The following is a 19,683-nucleotide window of genomic DNA, read 5'->3' on the forward strand; positions in this document are numbered from 1 at the left end:
GTCTGACAGTGAAAACAAATCTGCTTAGCTAAAGTTCATTTATTAGTTTACAAAAGAAAATATCATTGAATAAGATGAATACAGCCAACACTTGGTTGCAGTAGAGGCTTGAACTGTACTGAACAGTCAGGATACTTTGTTTGTCTTCCTCTGCCTCACATGGTTCATATCATTTAGATATTTTTCAGTTTTATTTGTCTCTCAGATATACTTAGAATATATGATTGTTAGTATTGCTGTAAAAAGGCATGTATAGTTTTCCAATTACTGAATAGCAAAATTTAATTACGATACAAAACAATTTGTTTTCATATGGTGCATTTAATGTAAGGAACCATTGCAAGGCACTTCACAGTAGCATTATGAAACAAAGTATGACACCAGGCACACAGAGACATGAGGCCAGATGACCAAAAGCTTGGTCAAAGAAGCAGGTTTTAAATGGGTGGCTTAAAAGGAGGAAAGTGTGGTTAAAAAGATGGAGGGGGTAGAGAGGCATGCCGAAGTTTGGGGCCTAAGCAACTAAAAGCAAAGCCTTCAATGGTGGAGCAATTAAAATTGAAAATGCACAGGAAGCCAAAATTAGAGGCGAACAGATATCTTAAAAATTGAGAGGCTGGAGGAATTAACACAAATAGGGAGAGAGCAAAAGCAAGGGAAATTTGAAAACAAGGATGAGAATTTTCAAGTTGAGACACTGCCGTATGCAGATCTATGAGCACAAAGGTGATGGGGAACCAAACTTGCTGCAAGTTAAAAACGCAGCCTTCAGGTTTTGAATGACCTCAAGTTGAGAGAAGGTTGTATGTGAGGCACTAGCCAGGAGTGCATTGGAATATTTGAGTTAAAGGTAACAACAACATGAATGGGGGCTTTAGTAGCAAACAAGCTGACACCGTGGAAGTCCAGCCTTGTTACAGACGTGGATTGAAACAGCCTTAGGGGCAGCACTAATATAGCAGTTCATCTTAGGATCAAATGTGTCATCAGGGTTGCGAACGAACTGTCTTAATCTCAGACTCTTGCCAGGGCAGGCAATAGGGTCATGGAATCGTTCCAACAGGAGCCTATTCAGCCCATCATGTCTGCACCAGCTCTCCAAATAAGCATTGTAATTTTGTGCCATTCTCAGACAGTAGCTAGGGAATGACCGCAAATAATGGCTTCAGTGTTACCAATATTTAATTGAAGGAAACTTCTGCTCATCCAGGATTGGATGTGAGAGAAGCAAGCAGTCTAATAATTTAGCAACCTAGGAGTCAAGAGAGATGGTTCTGAGATAGAGTTGGGTGTTTGCAGTGTACATGTGAAAACTAACACTGTATCTTCACAGAAATAGAAAGGGACCAAAGAGTGATCCTTGGAGGACATGTAAGATAATGGTTGGGTTACTGAAGGGTAAGCCATTGCATTGTTTATGATTTACATAGATGATTTGGAGTTGGGGACCAGGCATAGTGAGTCAAAATTGGCAGATGACACTAAAATGGGTGACACAGCAAAGTGTGCAGAGGACACTGTAAGTCTGCAGAGGGTTATAGATAGTCTAAGTGAGTGGGCGTGGGTCTGGCAGATGGAGTACAATGTTGGTAAATGTGAGGTCATCCATTTTGGTAGGAATAACAGCAATTATTCTAAACTATTATTTAAATGGTTAAAAATTGCAGCATGCTGCTGTGCAGAGGGACATAGAATGTAGAACGTAAAATAGGAGTTCAGGCCACAAGGGCTCAGACCTCATGAGTCTGGGGACCACAGCTGTTTTTTAATTGAGCGCTCGAGTAGACAGAATCAGTAAAAGCAGAAAACAATGGCTGCTGAGGGTGAGGCATGGCTGAGTTCATGACCGGGTAGAGTCTCCCTATCTCCAGTCCTGCAGTTGGGAACTAAAGCTGAGCAATGGGCTGCAGTTGGGTTGGGGCCAATTCCATTGGTAACTGGGCCTCAGGTTGGGTGAGAGATCCAGCCATCCTCCACCAGCGGCAGCCCAATCCCAGAGCAGAGGTGGCACCAGGAAGAAGGCCCAGTGCAGGAGGGCACACTGCAGGGCTCAATGAAAGCAGCAGCTATTGGCTGCAGCCCCTGTATCACCCAATCACCAAAAGTGAGAGTCATCTGAAACATAATAGAAATCACTATCAGATCAGATTTGGCGCCATATTATAGAAAGATAAGCTGAGTTCAGGGAAAAAAAATTAAGGCTGCATTTTGTAATTCACAAGTCAGAATTCTGTCTCATCCCAGCGGCAAGAGCAGAAAACAGATTGGAAGGATCTGAACATAGTGTTTGGGAATAGATCAGAAGGTATTAGTACAATTAAGGACTTCAGAGATAAGGATAAGTTAAATAAACTATCAACTACATATATTTATTATATATACACATAATAACCACACTGTTCATTGTTGTAGTGTAACCAGAAATTGGCAGTGTCGAAGTAGGCAAATGCTATATTCACTTACCTGCAAAGGCCTGTATAAGGCATATTCATCCCTAAAGAGCTGATCATGATGGGTTACACAATCAAACCATCGTCCATCCACTAATGCCTGACCAATAGCAATTGCCTGTGCTCTGAAAAAGATATACTGAATGAAAGAAAAGTTGTCATAACACAAATACACACAAAACAGCACCTTGCATTAGAGTGTTACATTACAAATTTCCAAAGTATGGCTCAATCTTCTATAAATGAAAAGAAAACGTGGAGTATTATTCTGTGACAGGTTAATGTCTCTGAGACACGCTGGGCACTTTGACATGGCAGAAACTCTATTCTCAAGCACAAAACACAGTATAAAATTTTAGATTTGAGGAAAAGAGGACAAACTCACATTTAATATTTTCATTCTAAAGCACTGCTTTTAATTTTGCATGAAGCTGACTTTGAGAACAAATAGAACTAAAATGAAATTGTTACAACTGCTCACAAATCATAATTAAAATGGAATGTAATTTCAGTTGCAAACTGTATCTTCACAATAAAATAAGCTGAAGTGGAGTAAGAAATAAAAATAAGAAAAAAAAATGGATCCAGACAGCATGTTGTGTTTACCAGTGAAGTTTCAAAAAAGAACAAGTTCGAAATGCAGTGATTAGACAGATAAGCTAATGCAACACAGATTTTGCACTGAAGATGGCACGAATGTGAATAACTAGTTAAGCTGTTTTACAAAGTGTATGGTCAGGAAAGTAACATCGACAAGTCATCAGGAGCACTTCCTGCTCTTCTTTACAAAGAGCTACAGGCACTTTAGGATCCAATTTAACCACCAGAACAGCTTCACTTTCACAAGAAACCAAAAGCAGGTAAGGAAAAGCTGTCTCAAAGTAAAAGTTGTATTTAAAGCTAGTGTATGTTAGAGTTGAACTCAGAAAGCATACAGGTTTACCACAGAGGGACTCACTATGGGGACACACTAGGAAGGTGCATAGCTTAGAACAGTCACTTTCTTCACAGGACAGGGGACTCAAATCCATAGCCTTTGGGTGCTCCAAAACGCCACATGGCTCAAATATCTATTAACCTTAAACTGATAAAAATATCACATCAAGAATTAGAAGTAAAACCTGGTTATTTTGTGACAGAAGGAAAAAGATGCTCACAAGAGAAATGCAAATAAAGCAGCTCAGTCTCTTTTTCCTCAAACAGGCTTTCTCACCAAAAGAAAGAACAGGGAGATAAATTTTGTATTTGCATTATTAGATCACTTCTCCACTGATTCATGTGTAAAACTGTAGATACATTTTGGTACATCTCAATTTCAACTATGCAAATTACCGTGTGGTTACATGTCCATTTCTAATCAACCAGTTCACCAATTCCTTTCCCACTATGCAATTAGGATAAGTTCGCAACCAGTATCGATGATCCTGAAACTCCATGCCAGTACTGTGATGGCATATTTTCTTCCACAGGTCTTTAAGTTGCACAGAGTCCTAAAATGTAAATTAAAAATTCAAGATTAATTTTAAAGTAACAAAAATATTTCCTCATGTCTTCATGTCACAGTAGATTAATTATCAATGAAAAGGGCTTGTATTTACAGAGTATATTTCATGTGCACTGGATGTCTCACAGCCAATAAAGTATATTTGAGCTGTAGTCACTGTTGTAATAAAGAAACAAGTCGCAGTCTGTTTGCACACAAGGGCCCAAAAACAGCAATGTGATAATCACCAGAAAATTGGTTTTTCTGAAGTTGGTAAAAAGATAAATATTGACCATGGCATCTTTTACATCCACCCGAACGTCAGTTTAGCATCTCAAAAATAGTGCAGCAATAGACTGTGCTACAGCATAAGTACTGAATTGAAGTGTCAAGACTTTGTGCACCCAAGACCCGAAGTGGGACCTGAATCCATAACCTTCTGACTCATCAAGTGAGCTATGGCTGTCACGCAAAAACAAGGCAAGGAAATGTCATTAAAGTTTTATCACTGCAGTTTCCAATAGAGACTGCACATCTTTAGCCAGGTTTTTAAAAGAGATACAGAGGGAAGTTATTTTCAGAGATCGATATGAAATACTATGGGAAGGTTCTGGCTGGATCAGGATGGTCATGTCAGCTTGGAGATAAGAGTCAGCCTATAGGCTGTGTGGGTTGTGGGGTGGGGGGGTGTGGGAGGGGAGGGGAGGGTGGAGAATCCCATGGAGGGCTGTTGGGGAATGAAGGGGTTGGTGGTTGATCAGTGGGGGAAGAAAATAGGAGAGTTCTCCTGTGGCAGGCGGGACTGGGGTGTCCCGTACTGGAATAGATCTGGGTATTTAAATAGTTACACCAGTGTTAGAGGAGGTTTTATTTCTTCAAACTTTTCCTGAGTAACTAGCAAACCCCTGGCACAACCTTCTGAGGTTGGCTATTTAAATTGTGTTGTTGCGTAGTTCCCAACAAAGTGCAATTGTCATGGGAAAGTTAGCACTTCTGGACAATTGTCGCATAAACACTTACTGGGGAACTTCCAAGAAGGATTCCCCAGCACATTTTTGGGGCACTCCCAAATCTGATGCTAGACAGCCAGGAAGTTATGAGCCTATATGTCAGCACACAAATATATTTGGACATGTTGGGGACTAAAGAAGCAAGAATGATTTAAGTAATGGAAGTAGACAAAGAGGAAAAGACTGCATTTATTACCACAGAAAATTGCATTGCACTACATCAGACAAAATTCTGTGGGAGGCACAGTGGCTCGCCATGCTGCCTCACAGTACCAGGGACCTGGGGTCAGTTTCAGTCTTGGATGACTGTACGTGACGTTTGCATGTTCTCCGCATGTCTGCATTTCTTCTGGGTGCTCTGGTTTCCTCCAACAGTCCAAAGGTGCACAGGATGGATTGGCCACGGTAAATTGCTCCTCAGTATCCCAAAATGTGTAGATTAGGAGCATTGGTGAGGTAAATGTGTGCGATTACGGGAATAGTATGGGAGGTGGCCCTGGGCAAGATGATCTGTCAAAGAGATGGTGCAGACTCAAAGGGCCACTGCAGGGATTCTATGATTCGTGATTCTGACTCTGATATGTTCTCTAACTTCCAGAAACCATTAAAATCCAAGTTGCATGAGTACCAGAAGAATTTTTCTTTCATCTTCATTGGGGTCTGTTTTAACATATGCTCGAGAGGCCTGAGGACTAATAGAGCTGTCATATGAAGGAACCATGGGTGAAGCTGACCGGTCCAAAGAAAGATTGGTGATGCTTGCAGACCTGTCATAAAAAGGAAAATAAAATCATCATGAAGGTGAAGAGACTTGAAACTTCTTCACTCAAAATTATACAAGTCTGAGCCAAAACAAATCTATCACCCTTACCAGATTTGATGACCTGTTTTCTTGCAACTTTCTTTCTCACATAAGTGTATGTTCTCCAGTGACGCTAATTTGTTTCTCAGCGAAATAAGTGAATATGCAGCATAATGCAAACAAAACTGCTCCAAATCAACTATAGTGAACATCACGGTAACTGCCATGCATATTTGCTCATTCCAAAAAGGGGTAGAATGAAAATTATTGGACTAGCATATGAAGATGTTTCCTGGTACAGCAGCTTTATTTCTTTCTTATCTTCTGCTCTCTTGAAAGTGTTAACACTTTCGCCTTAAATCACTTCATTACTATTCTACACCAGAGATAAAAAAGAATGAGAACAGGTTTTCTAAACTGTGGCAATCAACAGATTAATTTCATGCTGCATCTATCCTTGTCCAATTCAGAAGACCATTTATTTTTCACAATATTTCCACATTTCATGCTTAGATGAATGGAGGTCAGTCACAATGCTGCAACCGTTTTACAGCATGAGGTCAGTTAACTCAGTATGGACAGAGAGCAAACACAATCAGTCTTGCCTTTGGTAACTTTACTAACTTGTTGGATAAGTCATCAGGCCACTAAGTACACTCAAAAATACTAGTGTGCGTCACTTTGACCATGTTGAAAACATTGGTCAAAAAGCAAATTACTTTGGCAGAAATACTGGGATCACTCCAAATAATTTGTTTCACAGATTTTCTGCAGATTAACATTTTTGTGAAATGCACAAGATAAAGGAACTTTTAATATTTTCAAATCATATCCTTCATCTTACATGATAAGGACATTAAAACAAAACGCAAGTCACAAGGCAATTCTCCAGCCAGAAAACATATCCCAAAGATTACTCAGTGGAGCAGACACACTATTTTGTTCTGCAAAATGTATCCTTTCAATACAAGTTTAATACAAGCTGTAGATTTACACTGAGAGTTTATAGGAACAATAATTCCAAACTGAACCCTATTCTCAAGGCAGATGGAAGGTTTTTTAAATTGATCAAAACCTTAAGTTCATCCAGCCCTCCAGTAAAAACCAAAGCAGCATTTTTTTTATGGTGGAATTTAAGGGACAAAAACTTGTGAAGCAACAAACAAGTTCAGAATCTCACATTCATCAAAGACAGCTTATTGGTGTTAGTGCACTGAAGCACCTTGCATGAATCAGCTGACGGGGAAATTCTTCCTTAAAGAGTCCAACTGCAAATGACAGCAGAAGCCACTTATGGATATTGTAGGAATACGCAAGGAGCATTCCTCCGGTCTCCAATTCCACAAACATTGCAGCTACTCTAAACTCATTAGGTTATTACATAATTCAAGTAAATGGTCAAACCAAATAAAAAAAGCACGTAAATATTTCCACTCGGTGTTATAGGTCCAGGATATCTGAAGTTATCACCATATTAAAATAAAGAAAATGAAAATAAAATGTTCTAATTTTTTTGAATTTAAAGGACAAAAAACAACCCAAAAAGGGAAAAGATACTTAAGCAGATACAAGTCATGACAGTTAAAAAGCTCGAAACAGGACAGCACCTCATACTGAAAACGCTCACTTTTTCCATTCCCCCTTGCTACACTTTCCTTATTCTTCAAAATACTCTTCAACAGAACTGTTAATTCAGTACTAATCTATTGTTCCATTAACCATATGAATAAAGGGGGGGCGGTTTAGAAAGGAGTTGAGGAGCAACTTCTTCACTCAAAGGGTGGTGAATCTCTGGACTTCTCTGCCCGTTGAAGTGGTGGAGGCTGCCTCGCTAAATATTTTTAAGACGCGGGTTGATGGGTTTTTGATAAGCGAGGGGATTAAGGGTTATGGGGAGAGGGCAGGAATGTGGAACTGAGCCACGACAGATCAGCCATGATCTTATTGAATGGCGGGGCAGGCTCGAAGGGCTAGATGGCCTACTCCTGCTCCTATTTCTTATGTTCTTATGTTCTAAAACAACAATGTAAGGCCAGTACATTCTTACTGGTCACATTTTCAAGGTGCCTTTTAGAATGGCTGTAAGATTTTTTAAAAAGTATTGAATTCTGTATTTTTAAACTTTCCCTTAAATGAATTATGGGAACTTGCAAATTTATTTCAATATTTGTTCCACCAGTTTGGCTGACAGCTAACAGCCAAAAACATTAAAAACATTGTTTAAAAGAATGTTAGAAACATACCTTTTCCGTGCAGGTGACTTTCCTACATCTTCTTGCACAGTGGTGAGGCGACTTGACATAGTATTACTCTGTGAATCCTGGTGGCCCAAGCTGATTTAAAGGAAAAGATAATGTAATCAATTCCAAAATTAAATTTTTACTGCCCTATCTTAACAGCAAAGTTTAAAATTTAACAGATGCATTGCATGCGCTTAAAACTATAGCTCAAAAACTGCTTGCTTTCCTGCAATCATTTCATGAATCTGTTTCAAACTCAACTGATGTTACTTACACAAAATCAATTTGCCAAATTAAACAGCACATTACCACACAAAGCAGTTTATCCTTGTTATCATATTGTATACAAGATCCATTCAAATCATGTATTTTGATGACCAGCACATCTTCAGCAACATCAGTTACTGAGAACATCTTAGCTGCTTTTTTGGCTGTGGGATTCTTTACTTCAAATCTATACAGTATAAAAGGGTCTTATTAAAACAGTGTCAATGTTCTTCCTTTTTCCTTCCCTTCAGAAGAAAACTACCTAAAGGACTAACCTAAGAATTTCACATCATAACACCTTGATCATGGAGAAAAAAATAAAGAAATGAATATTGATGGCAAGGGAATAAGTAGATATGGAACAGGAGTATAAAAAGTTCGTCAAGTAAAATGGAGAACATCATGTTAAAAATTGGTTAAGATGTCTGTACAGCAATACATGTAAGGCCCTATTTTGCCATTGCGTCCAGGCGCAAAAACGTGGTAAAGTCAGATGTGAGGCCATTAACATGATCCACATCCGCACAGGTGGCCACAACCAAAATGGGCACAACGGCGATTTAAATGCATTTGCATGTATTTCAATTGAATAAATGAACTGCCCACCCAACTCTATTAGCATTTCCCCGTTTACTGCCGCCTTCGCCGATCCAGAATCACGCCGAAATGAACTTGCTGAATAAAGCTCTGAATCAGGGTTTTTTTTTGGGGGGGGGGGTGTGCGTGTGTGTGTGTGTGTGTGTGTGTGTGTGTGTGTGTGTGGTGTGGTCAGATCATTCTCTGGTTTGGGGGAGAAAGAGGGGAAGGGGAGGGGAGTGAGACCAGATCGTTGTCTGGTCGTGGGTGGGTGGGGGTCAGATGTATCTGTGGTTTGAGGGGGGAGATGGCTGATCGTTGTCTGGTAGCAGATGGTGGCGGGGGGGGAAGGAGGCAGGTCAGATGTTCTCCGGGTTGGTGGTGGGGGTGGGGGTGGGGGGAGGCGGTGAGGTCACACCATTCTCTGAAGGGGTGGGGAGAAGGTTGAGTGAGCCCAGGCCATTCTCTTGCGGGGGGGGGGGGGGGGGGGGGGGGGGGGGCAGAGAGAGAGAGGAGAAGAGATGGATCTCTGGTAGGAGAGATGGGGTAGGGGAGCCTGCTGCCGCTCTGTGGGCGATCAGTGGAGGGTAAGGGGGAGGCAGGAGTCAGAGTCGATCTGGGTAGCGGAGAAGGGGGACAGTGATGTCTTTGGGGACCATCACTCCCGCTTTTTGCTCCCAGGCTGCTTTCTCCGGCTCAGGAGCGATCTGACACAGGTGCGCTTTTTCAAATTTTTTTCCAACAGCGCGCGCGCAGTTCAGAGCTCTCACGGTTTCGGCTGCACTAAGCCCCACCCACAACATGAATAGGACCCCCAATTTCTTTTTTTCAGGCTGAGCGCATATGGGAGCGCCTGAAAGCAGATGATTTCTACGTTGGATCTGAATTACGTCAGCACTTAGAATGAAAATGGTAAAACCAGGCCCGTAGCGTCCATAATAAAATAGGGCAAAGATTTGAGTAAAGATCACAGGACCCACAAAAGGGTCGAGGGATGGGGGGGTGGAGGTTGGAGAGCTAGCGTTGCTGGCCAGTCCTGCGACCCCTGCAATCAGGAGGCAGTGCAGGGCCCCCGCACATGCGTTGATCTCGACAACGACAGATTGGTGCATGCGCAGTGGCTGGCTCAGCGTGCCGATTTCAGCCTCTGTATCTCTCTTGTTGGAGACGGTCATTGCCTGGCACTTGTGTAGCATGAGTGTTACTTGCCACTTGTCAGCCCAAGCCTGGGTATTGTTCAGGTCTTGCTGCATTTGGACATGGACTGCTTCAGTATTTGAGGAGTAGTTAATGATACTGAGCATTGTACAGTCATCAGCAAACATCACTATTTCTGACCTTATGATTGTAGGAAAGTTATTGATGGTTCAAACTACCCTGAGGAACTCCTGCAGTGATGTCCTGGAGCTGAGATGATTGACCTCCAATCACCACAATCATTTTCCTTTGTGCCAGGTAAGACTCCAACCAGCGGAGGGTTTCCCCCATTGACACCAGTTCTGTTACGGCTCTTTGATGCCATGCTTGGTCAAATGCTGTCTTGGTGTCAAGGACAGCACGTTCTGGAGCAAAAGTCTTCAATACTATTCCTGGAATATTTTCAGGACCCATAGCCATTGCAATATCCAGCAGCTTCAGCCATTTCTTGATATCATGTGGAATGAATCAAATCACTGAAGACTGACATCTGTGATGCTGGGGATCTCTGGACAAAACAGAGATGGATCATCCACTGGGCATTTCTGGTTCAAGATTATTGTGAATTCTTCAGCCTCATCCTTTGCAGTCCCCCATCTCTGAGGATGGGAATATTTGTGGAGACTTCTCCTTCAGTGAGTTGTTTAATCGTCCAATACCATTCATGGCTGGATGTGGCAGGACTGCAGATCTTAGTTCTGTTGTTCTTGAGTGTAGCTATTGGCTGTATCTTTTGTTTTCAGTGATCATCTCCACACTTATTGGAAGTTCAGTTGGGGGCTAATTGGCTTGGGCTCAATTGACCATTGAGAACCTACTGAAAATGTTTGGCCAACAATGATAATGTGTCTTCAGGTAAATGTACCATCTCTCACTATTTGGTGTCATCCTTACTTTTGTGCCATCTATAATCTTCTTTCCAATCTGAAACAGTGATTTCTAGTCATTGTAGCCAGCTGAGTTTTGTGCTTCTTGCTTGTTTGTTGATAACTTCTCCTTTGTCTTTCTGGGCATTCCTCTTCACCTCTTTATCTTTATTTACAAAGGCAGTGTTTTCTCTTTCAATGTTCTGCTGAAATACCATGGTGTCACAAACCCCGCTGATGTCATCTGCGTCCCAACCTGGAATACCGATTCACGCTGGTGTATAATTTTATTTACAGGAATGGTGTAAAGGAGTCATGCGCAAGGCCCAGTGAGAGTAGTAACCAGCCTAACTGAAAACTATTTGGAATAATAAAAAGCTTTCCATGAAAATAAAAGATTCTAAAAGTGCAAATGTACTTTTCATCCTCCATCATCCAATATGGTGGTGGAGCCTGGAACCTAAATGCATTTGATACCAGATGTCTTCAAAAGATTCTTAGTTGAGCAAACACTACTAAAGAAAACTCAGAACAGCCTCCAGTTTCATCTATCATCTGCAGGTGTGTGACTAGCTTGGCCATCTCACAAACTTCTATCATGATCTGCCCATCTGACCGTGCAGTATGCTCCGACTAGGCTGGTTAATAGATTCTGGAACACTGGTTGTGGACTGAAGAGAATGGAGTGTTTTGTCTGTTTCAATAATCCCCAGACACAGGTGCTACTAAGTCAAAGTAAGTAATCATCAAAAGGAATGATGGTCATACCTTTAAGACACCACAGCGTACTGCACAGCTCCCACTTGTGTGAAAATTAAATGACAGTAAGACATCAACTGTAATAATTAGCTTGGATTTTGTGCCCAGCATCAAAGGAACAACTTTTGCCACTCATCTCATTGACAACTACCCAGACTTTTCAGTCTTGTCAATGGACATTATCACTAATTCACTTTCTCTTTCAGCATGACCATTCTACGTGGAATCTGCAGCAGTTTTGACCGTGGCAAGTCGCAGCCAGGGTTTTTTAAAATCAGATTGAGGAGTCCGACAAGACAAAGTCTAAACAAGAAAGTATAAACTAGGAATTATAAATTAGATTCAAATCATGTACAGAAAGCAAAATAGGATTAAGGGACAGAATAATGGACAAAATAACTAAACAGTTGGTTTCTTATACATCTCTGACATTAACTTTCTTCTGAGGAAATAACAGCACACATTTATAAAATTAATTTTAAGTGCCAGGGAGATTGTTTGCCAGCAATTATCATTTACCATTCAATAAAAAATCACTCTTAAATGGAACAGCTGTAATTTTTCCACCTGAGTTTTGAGCCGAACTAATGGAAAAATATCCAAAGTTCAGGACATGGCATTGACTTCATCGTCAAGATACTTGGCAACTATTACAAAAGAGTATCTCCATTTTAATAATATTTACAAACAATGGAACTGTTGCTATATCATACAGCTTGTTGAATTGTTATCATTGTGTTTACATAATGACATGAAGCTTTCTGATTGTAAATTTTTAAAATATTTATTTCCAGAGGTCAAAATGAGCCTACAGATTGCTGAAGAACTCCCTTACATCAGTTTAGCCTTTCAAATACTGTATTGCCAATATGAAACCTTGTAGCCTGTGTCAGATCTGACCATCCACCTGAGTCAAAAAGTCTTGACAGAGGCTGTTGCTGAAGGCTGGAAGATCTGAGGACTACACTGTGGGTCATGTAATCTCTACCCTAATCTTGTGAATTATCAATGCTATGAAGAGCAACGGGGGAAACCATATAGTAATCTTTATGCTGGACTGAAAGATATTTCACGTGTTTGCAGCAGATCTTCTGGAATTCTCTATCTTTTGGAAGAAGCCATTGTAAGCCTCCTGCTGAAAAGGAGTTTGGGGCTGCTCCCACAAATGGAAGGCTCCACTTTGTGGCTGGATTAATTTTTAGCTGAGATCATCCACTAGTGTGTCAGCACCCCTGCAAAGTACTCTGCAGAATGATCTTTGGAATTCCAGCTGTCCAGTAACAATTGAAATGCGTGTACCTTTGTCAATATAAAATAGCCATTATTACCTACAGAACAGTCCCATTATAACTTGCACAGAAAATTCTATCATTCCTACGCATTAAGTGAAATATAGATCATTTATGTTCATGTCTGTGAAAAATGCTGCTGAAGAATGTTTGTCCAAAGCAACGGTTTTCATGGAGATTGTAAAGATTTTAGAAAATGGTGCAAAGGGCACAAAAAGGATTATTGACATGAAGTATTATACACAAATAATACTTCATGCAAATATTGGATTGTAACTGGGAGACAACCATGAATCTGCAATCCAGCTGGAGATAGTTGTGTCCAGAACATACTGTAAATAGGATTTCTCTAGATTACTGGCAATGTTTTGTCCTGGGCAAGCTCAACTGATATCTGAAAGGATTCTTTCATACTCATACTGAGTGTTGTGTCTCTAAGGCTAATCTCTAAAAGAACCTACAAGTTTTGCTTGTGCTTCATTTCCAAAACAACATTCATCCGATCCTCACAGAAGTAAACTTGACCACATTTTCTGAAGGTTTGAAGGGCATTTTAGTGAAACAATGCTAATTTTTCACTCAGCAATATTTTCAGAGGCAACACTGCTCACCAACCTTGCATCCAGCACTTTTCATATTCAACCACTGCAGCACTCTAATCATTTGATGAATATTAACATTAGCCTATATCCGCTACTCTACCATAGGAGCTGTTGTTTTAAATGTTGAGTAATATCATCGAACAGAATAATGCAGTGAATATTAGTACATCAAAAAAACGATTTATTGATAAACCCTACTTTATGTGCAAGTGTAAACTCAATGAAAAAGGGAAAATCTTTCCTTGAAAATTTTCATTGGGACAGCTGGCAAATTACAGGAAATATGCTGGACTGAGTTAACAGAATCAGTCTGATTACAGGGAAAAACAAAGTCTTTTCAATGAAAGAGAAAGAATTACTAGAGAGAACAGAGAAGAACACTAAACAACCCAAAGACTGTATTCTAAGCCAGAGAAAGCAACCCCATCAGGGTGCCTTTCTTTCTGAAGAACAGGAAATTTTAAACTTAAATGCAAATGTTGATTTGAATGAAGAAAATTGAAGAAGGAACAATTCACACACTAATGACCATGAAACAATGGAGTTCAGTTTCCTTCCAATAATGATATGCACGTAAAACCAAATCTGCAATGATGACAACATATTCAGTGAATTGCTAGACAGAGAAAACAAGGATTGTTCACTTAGCTTACTGACACTGAATTTAAAAATACAAATCAAGGGGCCTGTACTGTACAAAGCGAAAATAATGTGTGATACGCTGCATCCAAACATCAATAACTGTTTTTCCTTCACAGTATATCTCAAATCATTCACATCACAAAACATTTGCTCTGAATTCTTAAAAAAACAACTGTAGTTAACTTGGCTCAGTTTTGGCTGCTCTTAAATACAATGCAAACACCTTGCAAAGGCTTTCCATAAAATGTTTTGGAGAACTTTACTCATTGTAAGAGAGAGCTATGGAGCAATTTTCCACTTTCAGAAATCTGTCAAAACAAATAATCCAAAATTAAGCACAACTTCTACCACAAGGGAGAAAATTTTAGATCAAACTACATGCAATAACTGAATGAGTGGTTTCTGTCGCATCAACACTGGTCTATTATTTAAATCGTTTAGCATTATAACCAAAACAAGAGTGTCATTTAATCATCAAATTAAATCACCATGAATCGGCACGTTAGAAACTATACTGAGATTACAGAAATATATTTCTTATGTCATTTGTAGCAACCAGGAATGAGGCTTTCACCAGTTTCCCCTGGACCCGAAGCCATATTGCATTTGTAAAAGACAGTTAAAATATGAACCCATACTTTTCATACCTCTGCCATGCAAGGTCCTCTTCCAAAAATATATTTCTGATGACTTTTCTTCCACTTACAGGAGTTCTAGGTTCACCCGGATCCAAAATGGATACAGAGTACATTGAGTCAGTCAAGACATTTAGATCTTCACCAATGGAGCTGCTGTCTGTGGAATGTGCATAGTTCAAAGCTATTTTACGACAATAAGTGCATGCTCGAAGATCACCTAAAAAGAAAATTGTGAATAGTTTAGAATCATTTCCAGGAAAAAGTATACATTTGAAAAAATTCACAAATCTACACTGCAGCTCAAATGAAGTTTTAAAGGCAAGCACTCGCTTTCCATGTTTACAAGATAATATGCCTTTTCGAAACAAGTGTTATTTATTATTACATATGGCAAACTGAGCACATGAATAATGCTTCACACCACAGGCAATATTGCTTCACACATGAGATAAGTTTAGTGGCTGAATTTTATTAATTATATTTCTTGTATATCAGTTCTGAAGCTATATATGACGTTTCCGACCACCTGCAGCCTACAGTACAATAGTAAATTAACAAATATAACAAACAGCAGCCCTTAGTACCAAGAATGATTTTAAAGACTGGAAGATTAAAATTCTTACATTTACTATACATACTTGTACAGAAACCAACCCTTTACTTTTTTTGCTATAAACCGCATCTAAAAGTTGACTCTAGGTTTTTTTAGGGACCAAACAGTGTTGCGATTATTAATTATTTACAGATTATTACTAAGATACATAGAGGAACCTTTAGGTTTTCCCTCTGTCAATTTGAGCAGCAACACCCCCTCCAAATGACAAGACTGATGTGTACCACAATGATTTATCACAATGTTTTTGAGAAAGAATATCAAGAATGCAGCTCGATTTAAAATAAAAGTTGAATTACCAAGACTAATAATTGTGCAGCAACAAGAGTTTTAATGTTACCCAGAAAATAATTAAGAGACTGGTGAAAGATATTGAATGAACTTAAACAGTGCTGAAGAATTCAATGCACCAGCAGAGTAAGACCAAGCAAGTGGCCTCACCTGAAGAAAAAAGTAGCAGAATGCACTAACATGCACTGACAAATTGTAATATTACAATTATCACTCATGGAGCTACCTCATTCAACACCCTCAAAAAAACAAAGAAAGATGGTATTCCAGAATTCAAGGTCAATGCAGGATGGTGTGCAAAATTCGTGAGATGGCATGATTTAGTATTCAATCTGAAAATGAAAATGTTATGGCGTCAGCCACTTGAGTGTAATGATAAAATCAGACATTCCAACATTTTATTATTTGACCTCCACTGTAAGACACCTATTGATACTGATTAGTTTCAGCATGCTAGAAAATTAAGATTGTGGTGCACTGTCGTAAAGACAATAGGTCACAGGAAGTTGCAATTCATATTGGTTCCATCTTGGCAGATGGCATAAATTTAAAACAGATGGTGATACTCAAGCACAATAATCTCCCCCAAAGAGAAATTTCAGAGAGGCTTTGACATCTATGTTCATGAGAAAGGCTGAACAGATGAAGGCTGCTGCAAGAAATTGATTAAAGAAGTGTGCAACATGAGACCAAGAGGATTATGAAAAAAAACTTGCTAATCTGGGACATGTTCAAATCCCACCTTATGAACAATGTAGGCAGTGATGTGAAGTCAATCGACACCAACATGGCAGCAATTCCCAGGAGTCTTAGGAGTGCTGTTTAGCCCTGAGAATTGAATCCCTCAAGGGCAAAAAATGTGGAACAACTGAATGTTGGAAGGGAAAAAAAACAACTACAAAAGGATGTAAATATGTGGGCACAAGCAGAATTGTGTGAATGGATCTAAGCATGGGATGAACTTGATCCCAATATTGGCCAAAAATCATCACAAAATTGCGGAATAATGAATGCACACGGCAGGACCGAGGATGATTACATGTGGAATGATGCTACTGAATTTAATGGTGATTGGTTCTTGATTAATAAGGGGATCAGGGGTTATGGGAAAAAGGTAGGAGAATGGGGATGAGAAAAATATCAGCCATGACTGATTGGCGGAACAGGCTTAATGGACCAAGTGGCTTAAGTCTGCTCCTATATCTTACAGCCTTATCGTGAAGGCGAAGAAGACCTATAAGAAGATGTTATACAATCAGGTTGGTGTGATTAATTGTTCAGTGATTCAAATAATGATCAAAAGTGATTCTGAAGGATTTCAATGTGAAGTATTATGGTTAATTCATTATGGTATGTACTTATATTGTGTTGGATGAAATGTATATAGTTTATGACGTTATAAAATAATGTTAGAGAATTAGTATTAAATATTCAGCGTTGTTCATTTTTATTCTATTCCATTTTGAGGGTCTTTTTCAGCTCAAATCTAGCACAGATGTCAATCCCCAAAAGCACTACCTGTATGAAAATCAATGACTTTTGGCCAAAAAGACTGGTCTCAAAAACTTAACTTTTATAAGATAGAACATAGAACACTACAGCACAGACAAGCCCTTCGGCCCACGAGTTGCGCCGATCACATCAACACCTACCAACCTACAGACCTATCTATAATCCTCAATCTCATTAAACCCCATATACTCATCCAGAAGTCTTTTAAAAGACCCCAGCGAGTTCGCCTCCACCACCACTGACGGCAGCCGATTCCATTCACTCACCACCCTCTGAGTGAAAAACTTACCCCTAACATCACTTCTGAACTTCCCTCCCTGCACCTTAAATCTGTATCCTCTCGTAGCAACCATTTCAACCCGGGGAAATAGCCTCTGAGAGTCCACCCTATCTATTCCTCTCAACATTTTGTAAACTTCTATCAGGTCGCCTCTCAACCTTCGTCTCTCCAGGGAAAAGAGTCCCAGCTCCCTCAACCTAACTTCATAAGGCATGCCTCCCAGTCCAGGCAACATCCTTGTAAATCTCCTCTGTACCCTCTCAATAGCTTCTACATCTTTCCTATAGTGAGGCGACCAGAACTGCGCACAATACTCTAAATGAGGCCTGACAAGGGTCTTATAAAGTTGCAGCATTACCTCCCGACTCCTAAACTCAATCCCTCGATTAATGAAGGCCAGTACACCATACGCCTTCTTGACCACCTCCTCCACCTGCGAGGCCGATTTAAGAGTCCTGTGGACCCGGACCCCAAGATCCTTCTGCTCTTCAACACTACTCAGACTCCTGCCCTTGATAGTGTACTCGTTCATCCCGTTGGTTCTGCCAAAATGGACGACTACACATTTATCCGCGTTGAAGTCCATCTGCCACTTCTCCGCCCAGTCCTGCATCCTATCTATGTCCTGCTGCAACTTTTGCCATCCTTCCAGACCATCCACAACACCACCGACCTTAGTGTCATCAGCAAACTTACTTACCCATCCCTCCACTTCCTCATCCAGATCATTTGTGAAAATGACAAACAACAAGGGTCCCAGAACAGATCCTTGAGGCACTCCGCTGGTGACTGACCTCCATTCAGAAAAAGCCCCATCCACAACCACTCTCTGCCTTCTGCAGGCAAGCCAGTTCTGAATCCACAAGGCCAAAGGCCCTTGGATCCCATGCCCTCTCACCTTCTCAAGAAGTCTTGCATGGGGGACCTTATCAAACGCCTTGCTGAAGTCCATGTACACTATGTCCACGGCACTTCCTTCGTCAATGTGTTCAGTCACATTATCGAAGAACTCAACTAGGCTTGTAAGGCACGACCTGCCCTTGACAATCCATGCTGACTATTCCTGATCATGTCAAACCTCTCCAAATGTTCGTAAATCTTGTCCCTCAGAAGCCTCTCCATCAGCTTACCAACCACTGAGGTCAGACTCACCGGTCGGTAATTTCCCGGGCTATCTCTGTTCCCTTTCTTGAAAATAGGAACTACATCCGCAATCCTCCAATCCTCCGGAACCTCTCCCGTCTCCATTGACGACGCAAAGATCATCGCCAGGGGCTCTGCAATCTCTTCCCTCACCTCCCACAGTATCCTGGGGTACATCCCATCTGGTCCAGGCGACTTATCTACCATTAATTCAACAACTTGTTTCCTGGTTAAATTTTGCCACAATTTTTTTCGAAGAATATTTCAATCACGCTCGATCATTTCTCTTTCCACCCACGAAAGAAACTAATACCATATTCCTGGCTTGTCGGTTATACTTATCCTGTTATTTAACCCATCATAATATACTAATCTTAACCCATCACAATATATCAAACTATCACTGGTTCTCTTGAGTTGTTTAAATAGATCAATCGCTGAAATTGACTTTGACATTTACATACCAGCATAACCCATGAATTTTCCAGGAATTTCCTGATTGCAACAGCGGCTACAGAAAATCTGTCCACATAAACGGCAGTGATGTCGGCGTCTAAAAGTGGTAAACTTCTCATTACAGTCATAACACTCCTTACACTGACTATCTGGCATCCAGTACTGCTTCAAGTCGGTATCCTGTATTGCAAAGTAGAAGTAATAATCAAGGGTTCAATGGTTTTGAACTATTAAAGCACAATAGAACTAAACATTATGAATCCCAAGTGCTAATTAATATCCACTTTAACCTTCCCTCCCCTCCATTTTTTCTTTTCTATTTTAGCATTTCAGAATACTTAGCTGGAAATCCATTATAATCCACAATAGAGTGACAGATCTGGTGATGCTCGAAACCAATTTGACTACTTAAAAGTCAGGCATTACTGGAACTTAGATAATGACAATATAGCTTGGGTACATGCATACTTTCAAAAAGATGTAACATAATATACATGCCTACCTTATGCAGTAGTAATTTACTTTTAGTAAAGTCAATTTACCTAGTATGGTAACTACACAAGTACT

General features: G+C 40.2%; 1 protein-coding gene across 5 annotated transcripts in view; it reads right to left on the bottom strand.

Moving 5' to 3' along the window:
* The window catches only part of pikfyve (phosphoinositide kinase, FYVE finger containing), a 121,940-nt gene that overhangs the window by 65,817 nt on the left and 36,440 nt on the right, over positions 1-19,683 (bottom strand). For all 5 annotated transcript variants that reach the window (XM_080198392.1, XM_080198394.1, XM_080198393.1 and 2 more), the window contains exons 5-10: positions 19,125-19,296; positions 14,831-15,038; positions 7,989-8,078; positions 5,572-5,710; positions 3,783-3,940; positions 2,464-2,575 (exon numbers count right to left, since the gene is read on the bottom strand). In XM_080198392.1, coding sequence (XP_080054518.1) covers positions 2,464-2,575; positions 3,783-3,940; positions 5,572-5,710; positions 7,989-8,078; positions 14,831-15,038; positions 19,125-19,296 — 879 coding nt within the window. The remainder of the gene's footprint in view (positions 1-2,463; positions 2,576-3,782; positions 3,941-5,571; positions 5,711-7,988; positions 8,079-14,830; positions 15,039-19,124; positions 19,297-19,683) is intronic.

Source organism: Carcharhinus amblyrhynchos, chromosome 11, assembly GCF_965287045.1.
Source record: "Carcharhinus amblyrhynchos chromosome 11, sCarAmb.v2.hapA, whole genome shotgun sequence".
Taxonomy (NCBI): domain Eukaryota; kingdom Metazoa; phylum Chordata; class Chondrichthyes; order Carcharhiniformes; family Carcharhinidae; genus Carcharhinus; species Carcharhinus amblyrhynchos.